The sequence below is a fragment of the Colias philodice genome, chromosome 3, assembly GCF_061535455.1.
Source record: "Colias philodice isolate Cphi_HAF_F1 chromosome 3, ilColPhil1 Martin Lab GWU primary, whole genome shotgun sequence".
Taxonomy (NCBI): Eukaryota; Metazoa; Arthropoda; class Insecta; order Lepidoptera; family Pieridae; genus Colias; species Colias philodice.
In genome coordinates this window covers 7,268,873-7,283,904 of record NC_143088.1, presented here as the reverse complement: position 1 = coordinate 7,283,904, position 15,032 = coordinate 7,268,873, and the positions used below count along the sequence as shown (strand labels likewise).

The following is a 15,032-nucleotide window of genomic DNA, read 5'->3' as shown; positions in this document are numbered from 1 at the left end:
GCTATTTTGAATCAGCTGTTCTAATTTAATTCTAGAAATTTATTAAAACGTGATTTTTTTAAAAGTATATTATGAGTTTATAAATACCTCAACCAATAGTTATTGTGTCCTATCCTCATTTCTTTATATCTTGGTAGTTAACTAAAGTGTTAAATTTACATAACCTCAACAACAACATTTACACTGCCACTGCACTAAAACTAAACTAACTAGCTCTCTAGCTATAAGAACCATCCTCGTACTTCAAGGGATATAATAAAAAAAGAATTATCGAAATCGGTTCAGCCGTTCTCGAGTTATGCGCTTACCAACACATTTTGCGATTCATTTTTATATATAAGAAGACTAGCGGTCCGCCCCGGCTTCGCCCGTGGTACATGTTTACGTTTTCTCTACATAAGAACCATCCTCGTACTTCAAGGAATATAATAAAAAAAGAATTATCGAAATCGGTTCAGCCGTTCTCGAGTTATGCGCTTACCAACACATTTTGCGATTCATTTTTATATATAAGATACTAGCGGTCCGCCCCGGCTTCGCCCGTGGTACATAATATTTACGTTTTCTCTACATAAAAACCATCCTCGTACTTCAAGGAATATAATAAAAAAAGAATGATCGAAATCGGTTCAGCCGTTCTCGAGTTATGCGCTTACCAACACATTTTGCGATTCATTTTTATATATAAGAAGACTAGCGGTCCGCCCCGGCTTCGCCCGTGGTACATAATATTTACGTTTTCTCTACATAAAAACCATCCTCGTACTTCAAGGAATATAATAAAAAAAGAATGATCGAAATCGGTTCAGCCGTTCTCGAGTTATGCGCTTACCAACACATTTTGCGATTCATTTTTATATATAAGAAGACTAGCGGTCCGCCCCGGCTTCGCCCGTGGTACATGTTTACGTTTTCTCTACATAAGAACCATCCTCGTACTTCAAGGAATATAATAAAAAAAGAATTATCGAAATCGGTTCAGCCGTTCTCGAGTTATGCGCTTACCAACACATTTTGCGATTCATTTTTATATATAAGATACTAGCGGTCCGCCCCGGCTTCGCCCGTGGTACATAATATTTACGTTTTCTCTACATAAAAACCATCCTCGTACTTCAAGGAATATAATAAAAAAAGAATGATCGAAATCGGTTCAGCCGTTCTCGAGTTATGCGCTTACCAACACATTTTGCGATTCATTTTTATATATAAGAAGACTAGCGGTCCGCCCCGGCTTCGCCCGTGGTACATAATATTTACGTTTTCTCTACATAAAAACCATCCTCGTACTTCAAGGAATATAATAAAAAAAGAATGATCGAAATCGGTTCAGCCGTTCTCGAGTTATGCGCTTACCAACACATTTTGCGATTCATTTTTATATATAAGATAAGATTATGTGAAAATAACCAGGAAGGTGAAAAACATATTTACGAAAACATAGTAACATAATATGGCTGTCGCTACAATAATTATATTTCAATTTTATCTTTTTATACCTAGTAGAACTGGCCGACGAATAAAAAAAATCGTATTAGAATAAATACAATAAATTACGGAACAAAAAAAGGATTGTAACTGAATTAGGTATGTTTGTTTCTGGGCGCACCGTTTTCGACGACGCGACGCGCGACGTAAGCGTATAGGTATAGGTACCTACTTTGCTAAAACAAACTAATAAAATTGTGTGTCTGTCTGAAAATTCGGAAAAGCATATTTTGCAAGTTTGTAATTACTTTGATAGTTTACCGATTTATAATAATTGTAATTGTAATTGTATAATATATAATTTGCAATGTGGTGAAATTTCATAAAAATCACGGGCCAATTTTTTGTTTTGAATCCCACCGAAAATATAATTGCGTTATTAGAATAATTAATTACTATACCTACCCACGATCAATTATTACAATATAGTCTCAAATGCATACTAGAGAAATATTGCAATTTGATTCAATTAAAATGCATAGCATACAAAAATAAATTCACAACACAAGAAATTCCGCGCGCAAATCATAGCGCGTGTCAATGAAATCAAGAATGTTTTATATCAAGCCGACGCGGACGACGACGCGACGCCGAACAAAAGTACCTACGACGGACGACCACGCTTCGAGTTGCCAAACAACATGAGTAATAAATTGTTTACAAAAAAAACAAGTTTTCCATTTTTCTGTATGAGTAGACAGAACTTCAAAACGCCACCTGCTACGGTTTATATTATGAACGATTGTTATAAAAATAAAAGTTATATTTGTTGGTGTAAACTATTTTATTGATCAATAATTTTGGAATTTAAAATTGTCAACATTGATTACAATAAAACGCAGTTTTATTTTATTACACTATTGTTTTTTTTATCAAAACATGTATTTGAAGTACCATATAATATTATGCTGATCCAAGCATTTTCACTCAAAACTTATATCACTAATGATTTGTAAAAGTAAATTATTTCAATATACATTTCATAACCAACATGTAAGAATAATTATTATTATTCCTACCTACAACAACAAACCTAAAACACTATTTACTATGGGAAAATAACCAGGAAGGTGAAAAACATATTATTATTTACGATTTCGACGCACTCGACTTTTAGTAAAATATAGTAGGGAAACATAATATTATGGTTTTGATTTTTGCTACTAGTATAAGAAAACTGCGTGTTCAAACTACTTGTTTGTCTGTCTGAAAATTCGGAAGTACTTTGGTAGTTTACCGATTTATAATAATATTGTATACCTATATCGTTGTTTAAAAAATATTCAAACACAATAAAATATGATATATGTACTGATTTATCACTGGTTTCAGTGATGAACTGATGAGTCAATTATAGCCACTATACTTTCGTCATACGTGTGTATGATTGATGTGATTTGCAACGTGGTGATATTTCAGAAAAATCACGGGTCAAATTGTCCCACCGAAAATATAACTGCGTTATAAGAATAACTATACCTACGATAAATTATACATAATACAATATAGTCTCAAATGCATACTAGTGAAATATTTTATTTGAATCAATAAAATAAAAAAATAAATAAAAAATAATAATAATACAAAAATAAATTCACAACACAAGAAAATCCGCGCGCAAATCATAGCGCGTGACAATGAAATCAAGAACTTTCGAGCCGACGCGGACGACGAAGGAGCCTAACAAAAGTACCTACAATCATAGGCGGCTCGTGACAAAATTGTATGGCCGTGTTCACTTGAAATAAAACAACGAAAATAGGTACCTACAATAGCGTTAGCAGTACAAAAAAAATGAGCACCACATTATAAATGTCTATTTATACACTAAAAATTATAGAGTATTTCAAAACGAATTCAATTATTATTTAGCAATAATTAGAAAATCCCCGAATTTGCATTAGTGATCGTATTCATAGTGTTTGTCTACACTAATATTATAAAGAGGAAAACTTTGTTTGTTTGTTTGATTGTAAATTGTAATGAATAGGCTCATAAACTACTGGACATTTTACCAATGTTTGCAAGTTTGTGATTACTTTGATAGTTTACCGATTTATAATAATTGTATACTTATATCATTGTTTAAAAATATTCAAACACAATATGATATAGGTACTGATTTATCACTGGTTTCAGTGATGAACTGATGAGTCAATGTTAGCCACAATACTAATCACTTTCGTCATACATGTGTATGAACTATGATTGATGTGATTTGCAATGTGGTGAAATTTCATAAAAATCACGGGCCAATTTTTTGTTTTGAATCCCACCGAAAATACATATATTACTAATTGCGTTATTAGAATAATTAATTACTATACCCACGATCAATTATTACAATTTACAATATAGTCTCAAATGCATACTAGAGAAACATTGCAATTTGAATCAATTAAAATGCATAGCATACAAAAATAAATTCACAACACAAGAAATTCCGCGCGCAAATCATAGCGCGTGTCAATGAAATCAAGAATGTAATTTTATATCAAGCCGACGAGCGACGACGCCGAACTAAAGTACCTACAGTACCATTTACCTTCAGTGTACAATACAGTTTACAGACCTACGACGGACGAACAATAATGAGTAATAAATAAAAAAAAACATAGTTTCTAAGGTCATTAGTTTTATTTTATTTTATTGTTATTTTCTTTGAACGATTGGAAATGAAATTACTCAATTTTTACACAGAACTTTGATTTATTAGAATTATGCTCATTATGCATAAGATAACGAACGCGAATGCACGACATCTAGCGCGTCAATGTCTAAACATCGCCTTTCGTTTAGACATTGACGCGCTAGATCTGTAATAAGTATATAGTCTATGCGCTAGATGTCGTGCTTTATGTCGTGTTTCGCTTGGCAAAAGTCACGCACACTACTGTAGAAGTGTCAAATTTTTCCGGTATTTTACTGTTGTTTTTCTAAGTAAATATTGTAAATTATTGATTAAAAAGGTCGAACGCGCACACATTTCATTATAGAGAAGTGATAAAATGATTAGTTTTAAAGAAATAGTGTCTGTGTTAAGTGTTTAGAGGTAATCAAAAATGTATGGAGGGACGGTCGGAACATCAACCTTAAGTTAACCAGGCCTTAGATAATAAATAAACAGTTAAGCATGGCGGAGGAAACATTATAGTATGGGCATGTATGGGGTTGTTTTTAGACTGTTATAATCTTTATAGACAACAACGGCTTTACAACGTCGTGCCTTAGATTGTATGAGATTTTAACACGTTTGCAAAAACATATTTTCTAATAGAATTGGAACCTTTAAATGGATCCATCTTTGAGAAAAGAATTATTTGCCTATGCTCGCGAGCAGTGGTGTTTCATGGTCGAGTTTTTTTAGGCACTTAATCAGAAGTACCATGCTCTTTTAAATAAACTGTAGCATTGAATATCTTTTTATCAAACACTCTAAATGATTTTATTCTTTCCTGTAACTCCAGTTTTTGTCAAAATGTAAACTTAAAATTATTTTTCTTGTTGATGGGTCACAATTGTTACTTTTACATACGTAGTATATTATTATTAGTCTGTGCTTTTACCCATTTATACTGCAAAGCAAATTAATTTTCAGAAACTTTTATACGGAATGTTTAAAAAACGGTGCAAATATTTGTAGAAGAAAAAATACTGTCGGCATTTCAACAGGTTTTGACTTTGGAACACTCGAAGCATGCTGTTTCTAATTTGTTGTCCAGACTGAAAATGCTTGGAAATCAGGTTTCACTTAAAGTTGTTTAATTTTATTAATTTAAGCTAACGTTTGATTAAAAATAAGCAATTTATTATAAAACTAGATTAACGGGTTTTCTATTACATATGAAATAATGCTTAATCACTAATACGTTAATACACAAAAGTAAATAAATTTGATGTCTACTTCATCCTGTTACGTGTTTCTAATTAAACGTCCACCACTGTATATACTTACATTATAACTAATTGGCGGAAAGTTTTTGGCTGTTAAATTAATTGTTTTAATCATTATCATGCGTCATTTGTGCTATAGGAAGTGGCAACAGAGTTCCTCTGGCCGTACTCGTGGGCGTGGTGCCGCATGACGGAGGGCGGCGAGCGCGGTGCGACCGGCTCCGGCGCGAGCGAGGACGTGCCCACGCCGCTGTGCCGCACGGCCGGCTCCGTGGCCGCCGCCGCCGACCTGCTGCTCGCGCTCGTGCACGGCTGCGTGCCCAACATGGCCGCGCTCGCCAACCTGCTGCACCTCATGTTCTATAGCGGTTAGTTGCGGCTTTTTAGCTGAAGTAGAGAACCGTTGTATGAGATATAGTATGTAGGATTGATTATAAATACGTTTTTAGTTATCTGACTAGTAAAGGAAAAAAATAGTTGGATAAAGTTACTTAAATATAATGTCTTAAAAAAATTCCTTATAAAACGAAGAGTTCACTTCATCAAATTTGGACTGTATTATTCTATTGATTTAGGTATTGCAAAGTTAAAAAAGGATTGGACAATTTTTTTTTGTTTTTTCCATAGACAAAAATATGCCGCTATCCGAATGGGAATACATGCCGTGCGTGGGCCCACGTCCAGGCGCGGGTCTTGTTGGGCTGAAGAATGCGGGTGCCACCTGTTATATGAACTCGGTGTTGCAGCAGCTGTACTGCGTGCGCGCAGTACGAGATGCACTACTCACTGTGCAAGGTAAGACAGGTTTCATTTAAACTATTGCTAATAGTATAATAGCACCACTTAGCTACTCACATGTGAATACCTGAACATTTTCACGTTTTGATATAATTACAACTTAGCTATATGCCATTCTCACAAGTCCACTAATTGCTTTCCTTCAATTATTAGGCGCCGCTACAGATCCAAATGAAGATTTTTCTGGAGAAATACATCACCACAACATTATAGAAAATAATACAGAGGTAATAATAATAGTGTATTTCTTTCATAGTAATTCTCTTAATTTAATGCAAAATAATATATCAAGCTTTATTTTACCAGAATAGCGGCGACTACAACATCACCATATTAAAGCAAGTGCAAGCGATATTTGCGCATTTACATTACAGTAAACTTCAGTATTATGTTCCTCGGGGATTATGGGCACACTTCAGGTAATAAATGGCCTTTATAAACTGAAATAAACTATATAAAAGTTAGAGCCATTTTGTAATATCTTACGGTTTTAGATTGCAAGGCGAACCTGTGAATTTACGTGAACAACAAGACGCAGTGGAATTTTTTATGTCGCTAGTAGAGTCTCTAGACGAAGCGCTTAAATCTTTAGGTCAAGAACAATTAATGGCCAAAACTATGGGAGGAACATATTCCGACCAGAAGATATGTAAAGGGTGCCCACACAGGTAAAGAAATCGAGTTAAATAAAATATAATACAATGGATTGGAAACTCAAAATATTGTATTGAAGAGTAAATTTAATAATTTTTTATCATTTTAATGAAATAGTTCCTTTTCTCTCATAATATTATGTGATGGTTTCTAGGTATTGTAAGGAAGAGCCATTCAGCGTAGTATCTTTAGACATAAGGAATATGTCGCGGTTACAGGAGTCGTTAGAGGCATATGTACGCGGCGAATTATTAGAAGGCGCAGATGCCTATTATTGTGATAAGTGTAGCAAAAAGGTATTCATAATTTTAACTAGTGTTAAAATTATTATTTTATATGCATTTGAATATATTGGGAATTCGTTTACATTTTTTTTACTCTTCTTTCAGGTAGTTACAGTGAAAAGATTATGTTTAAATAAACTGCCTCCAGTTCTAGTCATACAACTTAAAAGATTTGAATATGATTTTGAAAAAGTCTGTGCAATAAAATTTAATGATTACTTTGAATTTCCGCGCGAGTTGGATGTCGAACCCTATACAGGTATAATATCTCAGAATTTATTGTGTTATTTCTTAGGAAAATTTAATTATTATTGCAATAAATAATTATTTCCTCATATTTTTAGCGTGGGGTCTAGCACGTGCGGAGGGCGAAGGAGCTCTATGGGAAGGTAGTGAGAATTGCGAGAAAGATCCGCGGTACACTCAGTACGAGTTGAGCGGGATCGTCGTACACTCCGGACAGGCTTCCGGGGGACATTATTACTCTTATGTATTATTGAGGTAGGAATCTATCAAGTATTTTTGTCGTTTATTAACGTTGTTTAGTAACGGTAACGACCTCTATTACGGCCATAGATTATATAGGAAAATTAGTAACAGCCGTACAAATAAAAAAATGTGTGCGTGTACTAGAGTACACACGTAAGAAGTGAAACTTCTTTATGACCTTATTTTTCAAAAAATAATTTACTATCTACACTAATATTATAAAGAGGAAAACTTTGTTTGTTTGTTTGTTTGATTGATTGTAATGAATAGGCTCATAAACTACTGGACCGATTTTAAAAATTCTTTCACCATTCGAAAGCTACATTATCCACGAGTAATATAGGCTATATATTATCACGCTAAGACCAACAGGAGCATAGCCACGCGGGTGAAAGCGCGCGGCACAGCTTGTATATGTTACGGCTAAAGGTAGGTGAGAACATAAACTTAAGATTAGCCGGCTAAACTTAGGTTTATTTTCGACGAGGTGTTAATGTTAGTTTGTTCTATCTTTAGCCGGCTAAACTTAAGTGTAACCGCAGGCCCGTGGCTAAAAATGTCGGGGTGGGTAGATTTGGTTACTATAATACATGTAAGGAACAGGGCGAGTGTTTTCTGGCACTTCGCCGGCTGCTGCCGCAGCACGCTCGCTGCGCTCGCTCGGCTCGTGCGGGTCTTAAGAGTTCTAACCTAACCTAACCTAGCCACCAGCTTTCTGCCCTGAGTCGGGGTGGGTAGATTTGGTTACTATAATACATGTAAGGAACAGGGCGAGTGTTTTCTGGCACTTCGCCGGCTGCTGCCGCAGCACGCTCGCTGCGCTCGCTCGGCTCGTGCGGGTCTTAAGAGTTCTAACCTAACCTAACCTAGCCACCAGCTTTCTGCCCTGAGTCGGGGTGGGTAGATTTGGTTACTATAATACATGTAAGGAACAGGGCGAGTGTTTTCTGGCACTGTGCGGGCCCCTCAAGCCCTCCACCGGCCCGGCGCTAACCAAATCTACCCACCCCGACATTTTTAGCCACGGGCCTGCGGTTACACTTAAGTTTAGCCGGCTAAAGATAGAACAAACTAACATTAACACCTCGTCGAAAATAAACCTAAGTTTAGCCGGCTAATCTTAAGTTTATGTTCTCACCTACCTTTAGCCGTGACATATATAATATTACAGAAATACGTTAGTCTAACACGCTCGTCGCTTCGCTCCTCGCTACCTATTTAAATATTTACACTAGCCGCTGCTGCAACTCGCTCGGCTCGTGCGGTAGTTCAAAAATCAAAAGTTAACCTAAGATGCTCGTCGCTTCGCTCCTCGCTACCTATTTGAATATTTACGCCGGCCACTGCCGCGACTCGCTCGCTTCGCTCGCTCAGCTCGTGCGGTAGTTCAAAAGACCAAGGGAGACGCCAAAAAATTCGAGTTATATAGAGTTTTCAACTTATAAAGGATTTCGACTTAGGCGGATTTTGATTGGACATAAAGAGTTTGAGGTTTATTCTTATAAATATTGAATTCACAAAATCATAATTGAACACCAATCAAGCAATCACGTGTTAACGTGAGTCATAGATTTATTATCGTATACTCCTAAAATGTTTTCTAAGAAACAATACTGTACTTACATTGTCGGCAAGTTCTTAAAGGCGGTAACTTATTTTTGTTCGAACAATAGAGGTAATAAATATAAATTCCTAGACAATAATATAAACAATAGAGGTAATAAATATAAATTAATCATATTATGACAGAGGTTAAGCTTAAATAACTTGAAAAATAAATAACATGATCTCGCCCACGTGTTGGTGTTTTAAAAAATTCAATCAAAAACTGAGGTTAACTTTAAATACAATTTTAGAAAAATAAATACAATCAACATTCAAGTATTAGAAAAAATTGATACCATAATTCCACCCACGTGTTAGTGTATTGAAAAATACAATCAAAAAGTGAGGTTAATCATAAATAACTTAGAAAAATAAATACCATTATTACACCTAAGTATTAGAAAAATAGATGTAATTACTTATTTACTTTTTTTAGAAATTCACTGGAAGTAGAATTAAAACAAACCCTTTGATTTTGCTGATCACTTTAATATAACATGTATATAGTCACGAGTACGGCGTAACGGAAAAATGTCACGAGTACGGCGTAACGCAAAAATGTCACGCGCGCGGCGTAACGCAAAAATGCCACGCGCGCGGCGTAGCGCAAAAATGTTACACAAAATTTTTGTCCACCCCCAATAAAGAAGTTTCACTTCAAAAACTTGCTTATTCAAACCTTATGCAATGAATAGATATGATAAGAATAAATAAAGAATAAGGATGTCATAATTTCTTACAAATAAATTTGGAATAACGTCGATGTAACTATGCTCACGCTATGCAATAGGCGCGAAGCGGCAACGTAGCAATTCATTCATAAAATTATGAAAAACATTGAAATTGTCTACGGTTAAGCCTTGGTGCTGTCATTTTGACTTTGTCGAATTTGTTGTGAAGTTTCATCATACGATGTTCTGTTTATTTATTTTTTAAATATTTATTTGAAATAATTTAAATATACCATTAAATATGCAAGCAAATGAAAGAGAACGCTATCCAATATCTGGAGAACAGAAATAAACCCACATTGAGATAGAGAGTTGCCAAATAACTGGTACTCAAAACATACAACTCCAGGCTTAGAAGATTTATATTTTCAACGAAAGTTTATATTATTGTGATAAGTTTATAAATAAGTTTCATGCATGTATGGTTTGGCGCATGTCGTAAATAAATAATATTTATTTATTAACAGCTACTATGAATAATTTCTATTAAGAAGCTAATTATTTAAAATTGATTTATTCTTTAAAAATTATTGATTTGAAATATCCTTATAAATTAAGTACATAATTCAACGGGTTATTATTTAGAAATAAAAAGCAAAATTATAATTGTGTTTTGTAGGGACACGGGTTCTATGGGTCGCTGGGTGAAGCTGGACGACGGCGACGTGGCCGAGTGCGCTATGCACGATGATGACGAGATGAAGGCGCAGTGCTTTGGCGGCGAATATATGGGAGAGGTAGAGAAATTAACATTTTTATTCAAATTCTGTATTGTTCTAATTAAGTTCAACTTATTGTATATGTGTGTTCTTTATTTTTTAATATAAACTGTATCTTTATACAGTTTATAACTGTGAAATGAGAAATATAGTTTTGCACTAAAGGATATGGAATAAAATATTACACATAATAAACTCCATTGTCCTTTATGATTACTATTGTTGGATACAAAATAAAGTTTACAAAGTAAAAACAAAATTATTTGCAGGTATTTGATTCAACTATAAAGCGGATATCTTACAAACGACAGAAAAGGTGGTGGAATGCTTACATGTTATTTTATACACGAAAGGACACGATAGATACGTCTCTAGAACAAACAATGAGAAATATGACTCTCAAGTATGTTTTGATTATAACATTACATTAATAAAAATACAAATTATATGCTTTATCTGCGTGAATAACAATATACACAAAAAAAATCTCATTAAAAATTAAATAGCTTCTTTTTTGCGCTTAAAATATTTTATTAAATACTTATTTATTTCTGCACCTTTTGCAGGGAAAGTGCCATACCGAGACCTATTTGGAATTCCGTTCGTAGAAGCAACATTGCATTCTGTCACAATCAAGATCAGTTTAGTTTAGAACATTTTAATTTCATGAAGAAATTATGTTTCATGAGGTTACAAGTTCACCCTGGATCGCAAAGTGCTGTTTGGGTAAATATTCATTTCAAGACTTATACATTCTCAAAACATATTTCATTTATATAAAATAATTGTGATTTATTTTCAGGGTCAAGAACACGAAGAAATGTCAATGTTAGCTGTTCAGATGGCTACAAAGTTTTTGTTCCAAGTTGGTTTTCACACGAAGAAAACTTTACGTGGTCCAGCGACCGACTGGTAAATATTATTATTATTTACGCGATGTATATTTCTGTTTTATAAGTCAGGAAAAAATATGAACATTTAAACATGTTCGTATGCTTTTCTGCAATCTTTAACCGTTAATAATTCTTAAAATGGTATTTATTATATGATCGCTATTTCATATTATAAAATTTTTTTTTCAGGCACGACATTCTTTGTCAGCATTTAAGGTGTTCTCAAAGTGTGAGGGCGTGGTTTGCATCAGATCTCTTTAAACATCCACATAGGTAATGTATTAATGGCAAAAATAAAGTTTGCACCAGAAAGTTATAAATTACATATTTCAATATTTTTTTTTTCTTTCCAGGTTATGTGATTATTTACTCTCGTGTCCTTCGGGTGATGTTAGGATAGTATTTATGAAAATCATAGTATTTTTGGCACATTTCTCAGTTCAAGATCCACCAGGTAAATATATATACACATGCGTTATCGTTATTAATTCCCATCAACTAATTAAACCAGCAAGCTCAAATGCAAATACAATTCGTCACTTGCGATCCTTTATGATTATTATGCTATCTGCTAGTATCATAACTGCCCAAAAATATCATAAAACGAACCCCCTATACCAGTGAGCAACGGGTACGGCACGTGGTGCAGCCGCGAGGAGGCGACGTGCCTGTCGGACCAGGTGCTGTGCAGCGCGCGCGCGCTGGCGGCGCCGCACCACGACGCGCACGCGCACCGCCACCTGCCGCTGCTGTTCAACCTGTTCCACGCGTACGCGATGCTCGGCGCGCACGAGAAGTACCAGCTGCTCAGGGTGGGTCGAGTGCTATGGCGTGTTTGTTTATAGATAATAATTAATAACAATGTTTCTGGACGAAATTATTGGGAATTATGTTTTTTTGAATTATGTGTTGTATGTTGCGTTAAGAACTGTCCTATTTCTCCAATATAAAAGATCGCATGTAGATACAAACATGGGAAACGTGTGAAATATAATTTTTTTAACCAAATAGGTAGTCAAAGTTATTGTGAAATAATAATAGATGTAAATTTTGTTTTTAGCTCAAAGTTTTGGATATTGTGCTGTCAGTGTGTATGGATGAATCCTATGCAGCACTTGGAAAATATCAGTATCCAGAGTCGGCTAAAATACATCAGGTTTGTTCAATTATAATTTTGTTTCTCATATCTATTGTGTACTTACTAATATGAAATATTATAGAAGCCTATAATTTTTTCTATTTACTCAATTTTTTTAAGTGAAAACTTCTTTAGCGGCGTTGAGCACTTTTTCTGTAATAGGTATAAAATCAGACTCGCGTCAGGACACGTGACCTGATCGAAAAAGCGTAAGACGGATACCATTCCAAAATATCAAACATGCTCAACGTTAATAATCAAGTTTTCACTTCTGCCGGCACTCCCGGAGTGCAACCCGTCTTTTTATTTATTTATTATTATTTATTATGTATTTGTATATGTCAGGTGGTGTGCGCATTAGTGCGGTGCTGTGACGTGAGCGCGCGGTGCCAGTCGGCAGGCGCGGCAGAGGGCGCGACGCCGCTGCCCAACCCATTCGCGGAGCCACCGCCCACGCATGGCCCGCGGCCACAGCTCACCGCCACCGCTGCTGATCTGCTCTATAATAGGACTGGGTGAGTGACAGTTCGTACTAAACAGGTTGTTAAATCAAAAGGTGCAAAAAAAAATATAATTTACAATGATAGTCTTAGCATAATTCACAATGATGGTATTTTGAGAAACTGTGTTGTTCGATTCATTTTAAATTATCAATAAATTAATAACATATATTTGAATAATTTATTGTATTGAAATGAGAGTGAACTTCCCAACAGTACTTACATGAAGAAACTGACGGAGGAGTGCTGCGGGTGCGAGGAGGGCATCCGGCTGATCCAGTTCCTGTGCTGGGAGCACGCGGGCTGGTCGCGCGCCGCGCTGGCCGAGCTGCTGTGGCAGATGGCCTGCGCGTTCTGCCACGAGCTGCGCAGGCACTGCGACGCGCTCACCGCGCTGCTGCTCATGGAGGACAGCTGGCAGCAGCACCGCTTGCACAACGCTATCAAGGTACGCTCGTGTTTATTTTTACACGCGTTACATGTCGTACACTCGGGATTTTTGCGAGCTGATTTGCGTGCTAACTGGTATAGATACTAATCTTTTTTTTTTTGCAATTACTTGTAATGTTGTGAAAGATGGTTGTAGGATTTTAATGCATAATATATTAAACAATTTAATTGATAGCCTTATAATTAAGAGTTAATCATTTTGGCTTCTTAATGAAGCACACATGTATGATGTATCTTTTTTACAATGAATAAGTTTAGCACTATTTTGCACTATTTTCTAGCAAATTGTAACCTATGAAGTTATAAACTATTCAGAATGATATCACATAGGTACATTAATATTGTTCCCAAACTTGCACAGGGCGTGTCAGAAGAGCGGCCGGGTCTGCTGGAGACGGGTCTGCGCGCACGCAGCCACTACCAAAAGCGCACATACGCGTGCGTGAAGCTGCTGGTGGGCGTGATGTGCCGCGCGCCGATCGCCGTGCGCGCCGTGCACACGCATTCCGAGGCGCGCCGTCGCTGGAGGCAGCTGCTCGCATGGCTACAGGATGAGCTTGATCGCGTATGTATTAAAAATATGCCTTGATACATTTCAGACTAGCACCCATGCGTGTCAGTCAGCACATTTTTTATATCCTTTTCCAACTTTGTCTGTTTGTAAATTTTCAGTCTTTTTTTATTTTTTTATGTATTGTTGCAGTAAATATAATAATTTCATAATTTTTCTTTTTAGTATGGTTCTGGGTACGGTTCGTACGGGACGTGGTCGCCACCAGGAACTTCAAACGAAACATCCACTGGATACTTCCTTGAACGCAGTAATTCGGCAAGGAAAACTTTAGAAAAGTGAGTTCATATAATTTTCTACTACTATTCTTGTAGTTTCAAACATTTATTTTAATTGACCAATGTGAAAATTTCAATTATGTATAATATTCTTACGACTTTGAAATCTATTCTATTATTTCTATATAGGACAGACTTTTTTGTCTGTTTTTGAAAACTATTTACAAAACTAACCGTGTTACGTTTCACGCAGGGCGTACCAACTATGCCCCGAGGAGGAGGAGGAGGACGAGGAGGGGCGCGAGACGGGCGAGGGCTCCGGGTCGGGCGAGGCGGGCGACAGCGCGGACGACGACGAGCCGCCCGACGACGACGAGCCGCCGCGCCGCCTGCACCTCGCGCCGCCCGCGCCCCCCGCGCCGCCGCCGCCCCGCGACCCCGCGCCGCTCTGAGCGCGCTGCTCCCGCCCCGCCAACGAGCAGTGGAATGCGTCCACGCGATACAATCGATTGATTCAAACTGAATAATGTGTAGAGTTGGCGCTGAAACTGGACGCGCCCAAGTAATGCATTGCGTCCACGCTATACCATCGATACATGG

The 15,032-nt window shown here is 36.5% G+C and overlaps 1 protein-coding gene across 3 annotated transcripts in view; it reads left to right on the top strand.

Moving 5' to 3' along the window:
• Positions 1-15,032, top strand: part of faf (ubiquitin carboxyl-terminal hydrolase-like faf) — a 37,535-nt gene extending 22,503 nt beyond the window's left edge. For all 3 annotated transcript variants that reach the window (XM_089714517.1, XM_089714516.1, XM_089714515.1), the window contains 21 exons: positions 5,522-5,750; positions 6,010-6,177; positions 6,334-6,407; positions 6,487-6,599; positions 6,675-6,848; positions 6,989-7,130; positions 7,224-7,377; positions 7,463-7,619; positions 10,563-10,680; positions 10,932-11,065; positions 11,229-11,388; positions 11,465-11,574; positions 11,745-11,828; positions 11,909-12,009; positions 12,177-12,367; positions 12,616-12,711; positions 13,039-13,208; positions 13,410-13,641; positions 14,005-14,208; positions 14,380-14,492; positions 14,686-15,032. In XM_089714517.1, coding sequence (XP_089570643.1) covers positions 5,522-5,750; positions 6,010-6,177; positions 6,334-6,407; positions 6,487-6,599; positions 6,675-6,848; positions 6,989-7,130; positions 7,224-7,377; positions 7,463-7,619; positions 10,563-10,680; positions 10,932-11,065; positions 11,229-11,388; positions 11,465-11,574; positions 11,745-11,828; positions 11,909-12,009; positions 12,177-12,367; positions 12,616-12,711; positions 13,039-13,208; positions 13,410-13,641; positions 14,005-14,208; positions 14,380-14,492; positions 14,686-14,884 — 3,123 coding nt within the window. In that variant the 3' untranslated portion in view covers positions 14,885-15,032. The remainder of the gene's footprint in view (positions 1-5,521; positions 5,751-6,009; positions 6,178-6,333; positions 6,408-6,486; positions 6,600-6,674; positions 6,849-6,988; positions 7,131-7,223; positions 7,378-7,462; positions 7,620-10,562; positions 10,681-10,931; positions 11,066-11,228; positions 11,389-11,464; positions 11,575-11,744; positions 11,829-11,908; positions 12,010-12,176; positions 12,368-12,615; positions 12,712-13,038; positions 13,209-13,409; positions 13,642-14,004; positions 14,209-14,379; positions 14,493-14,685) is intronic.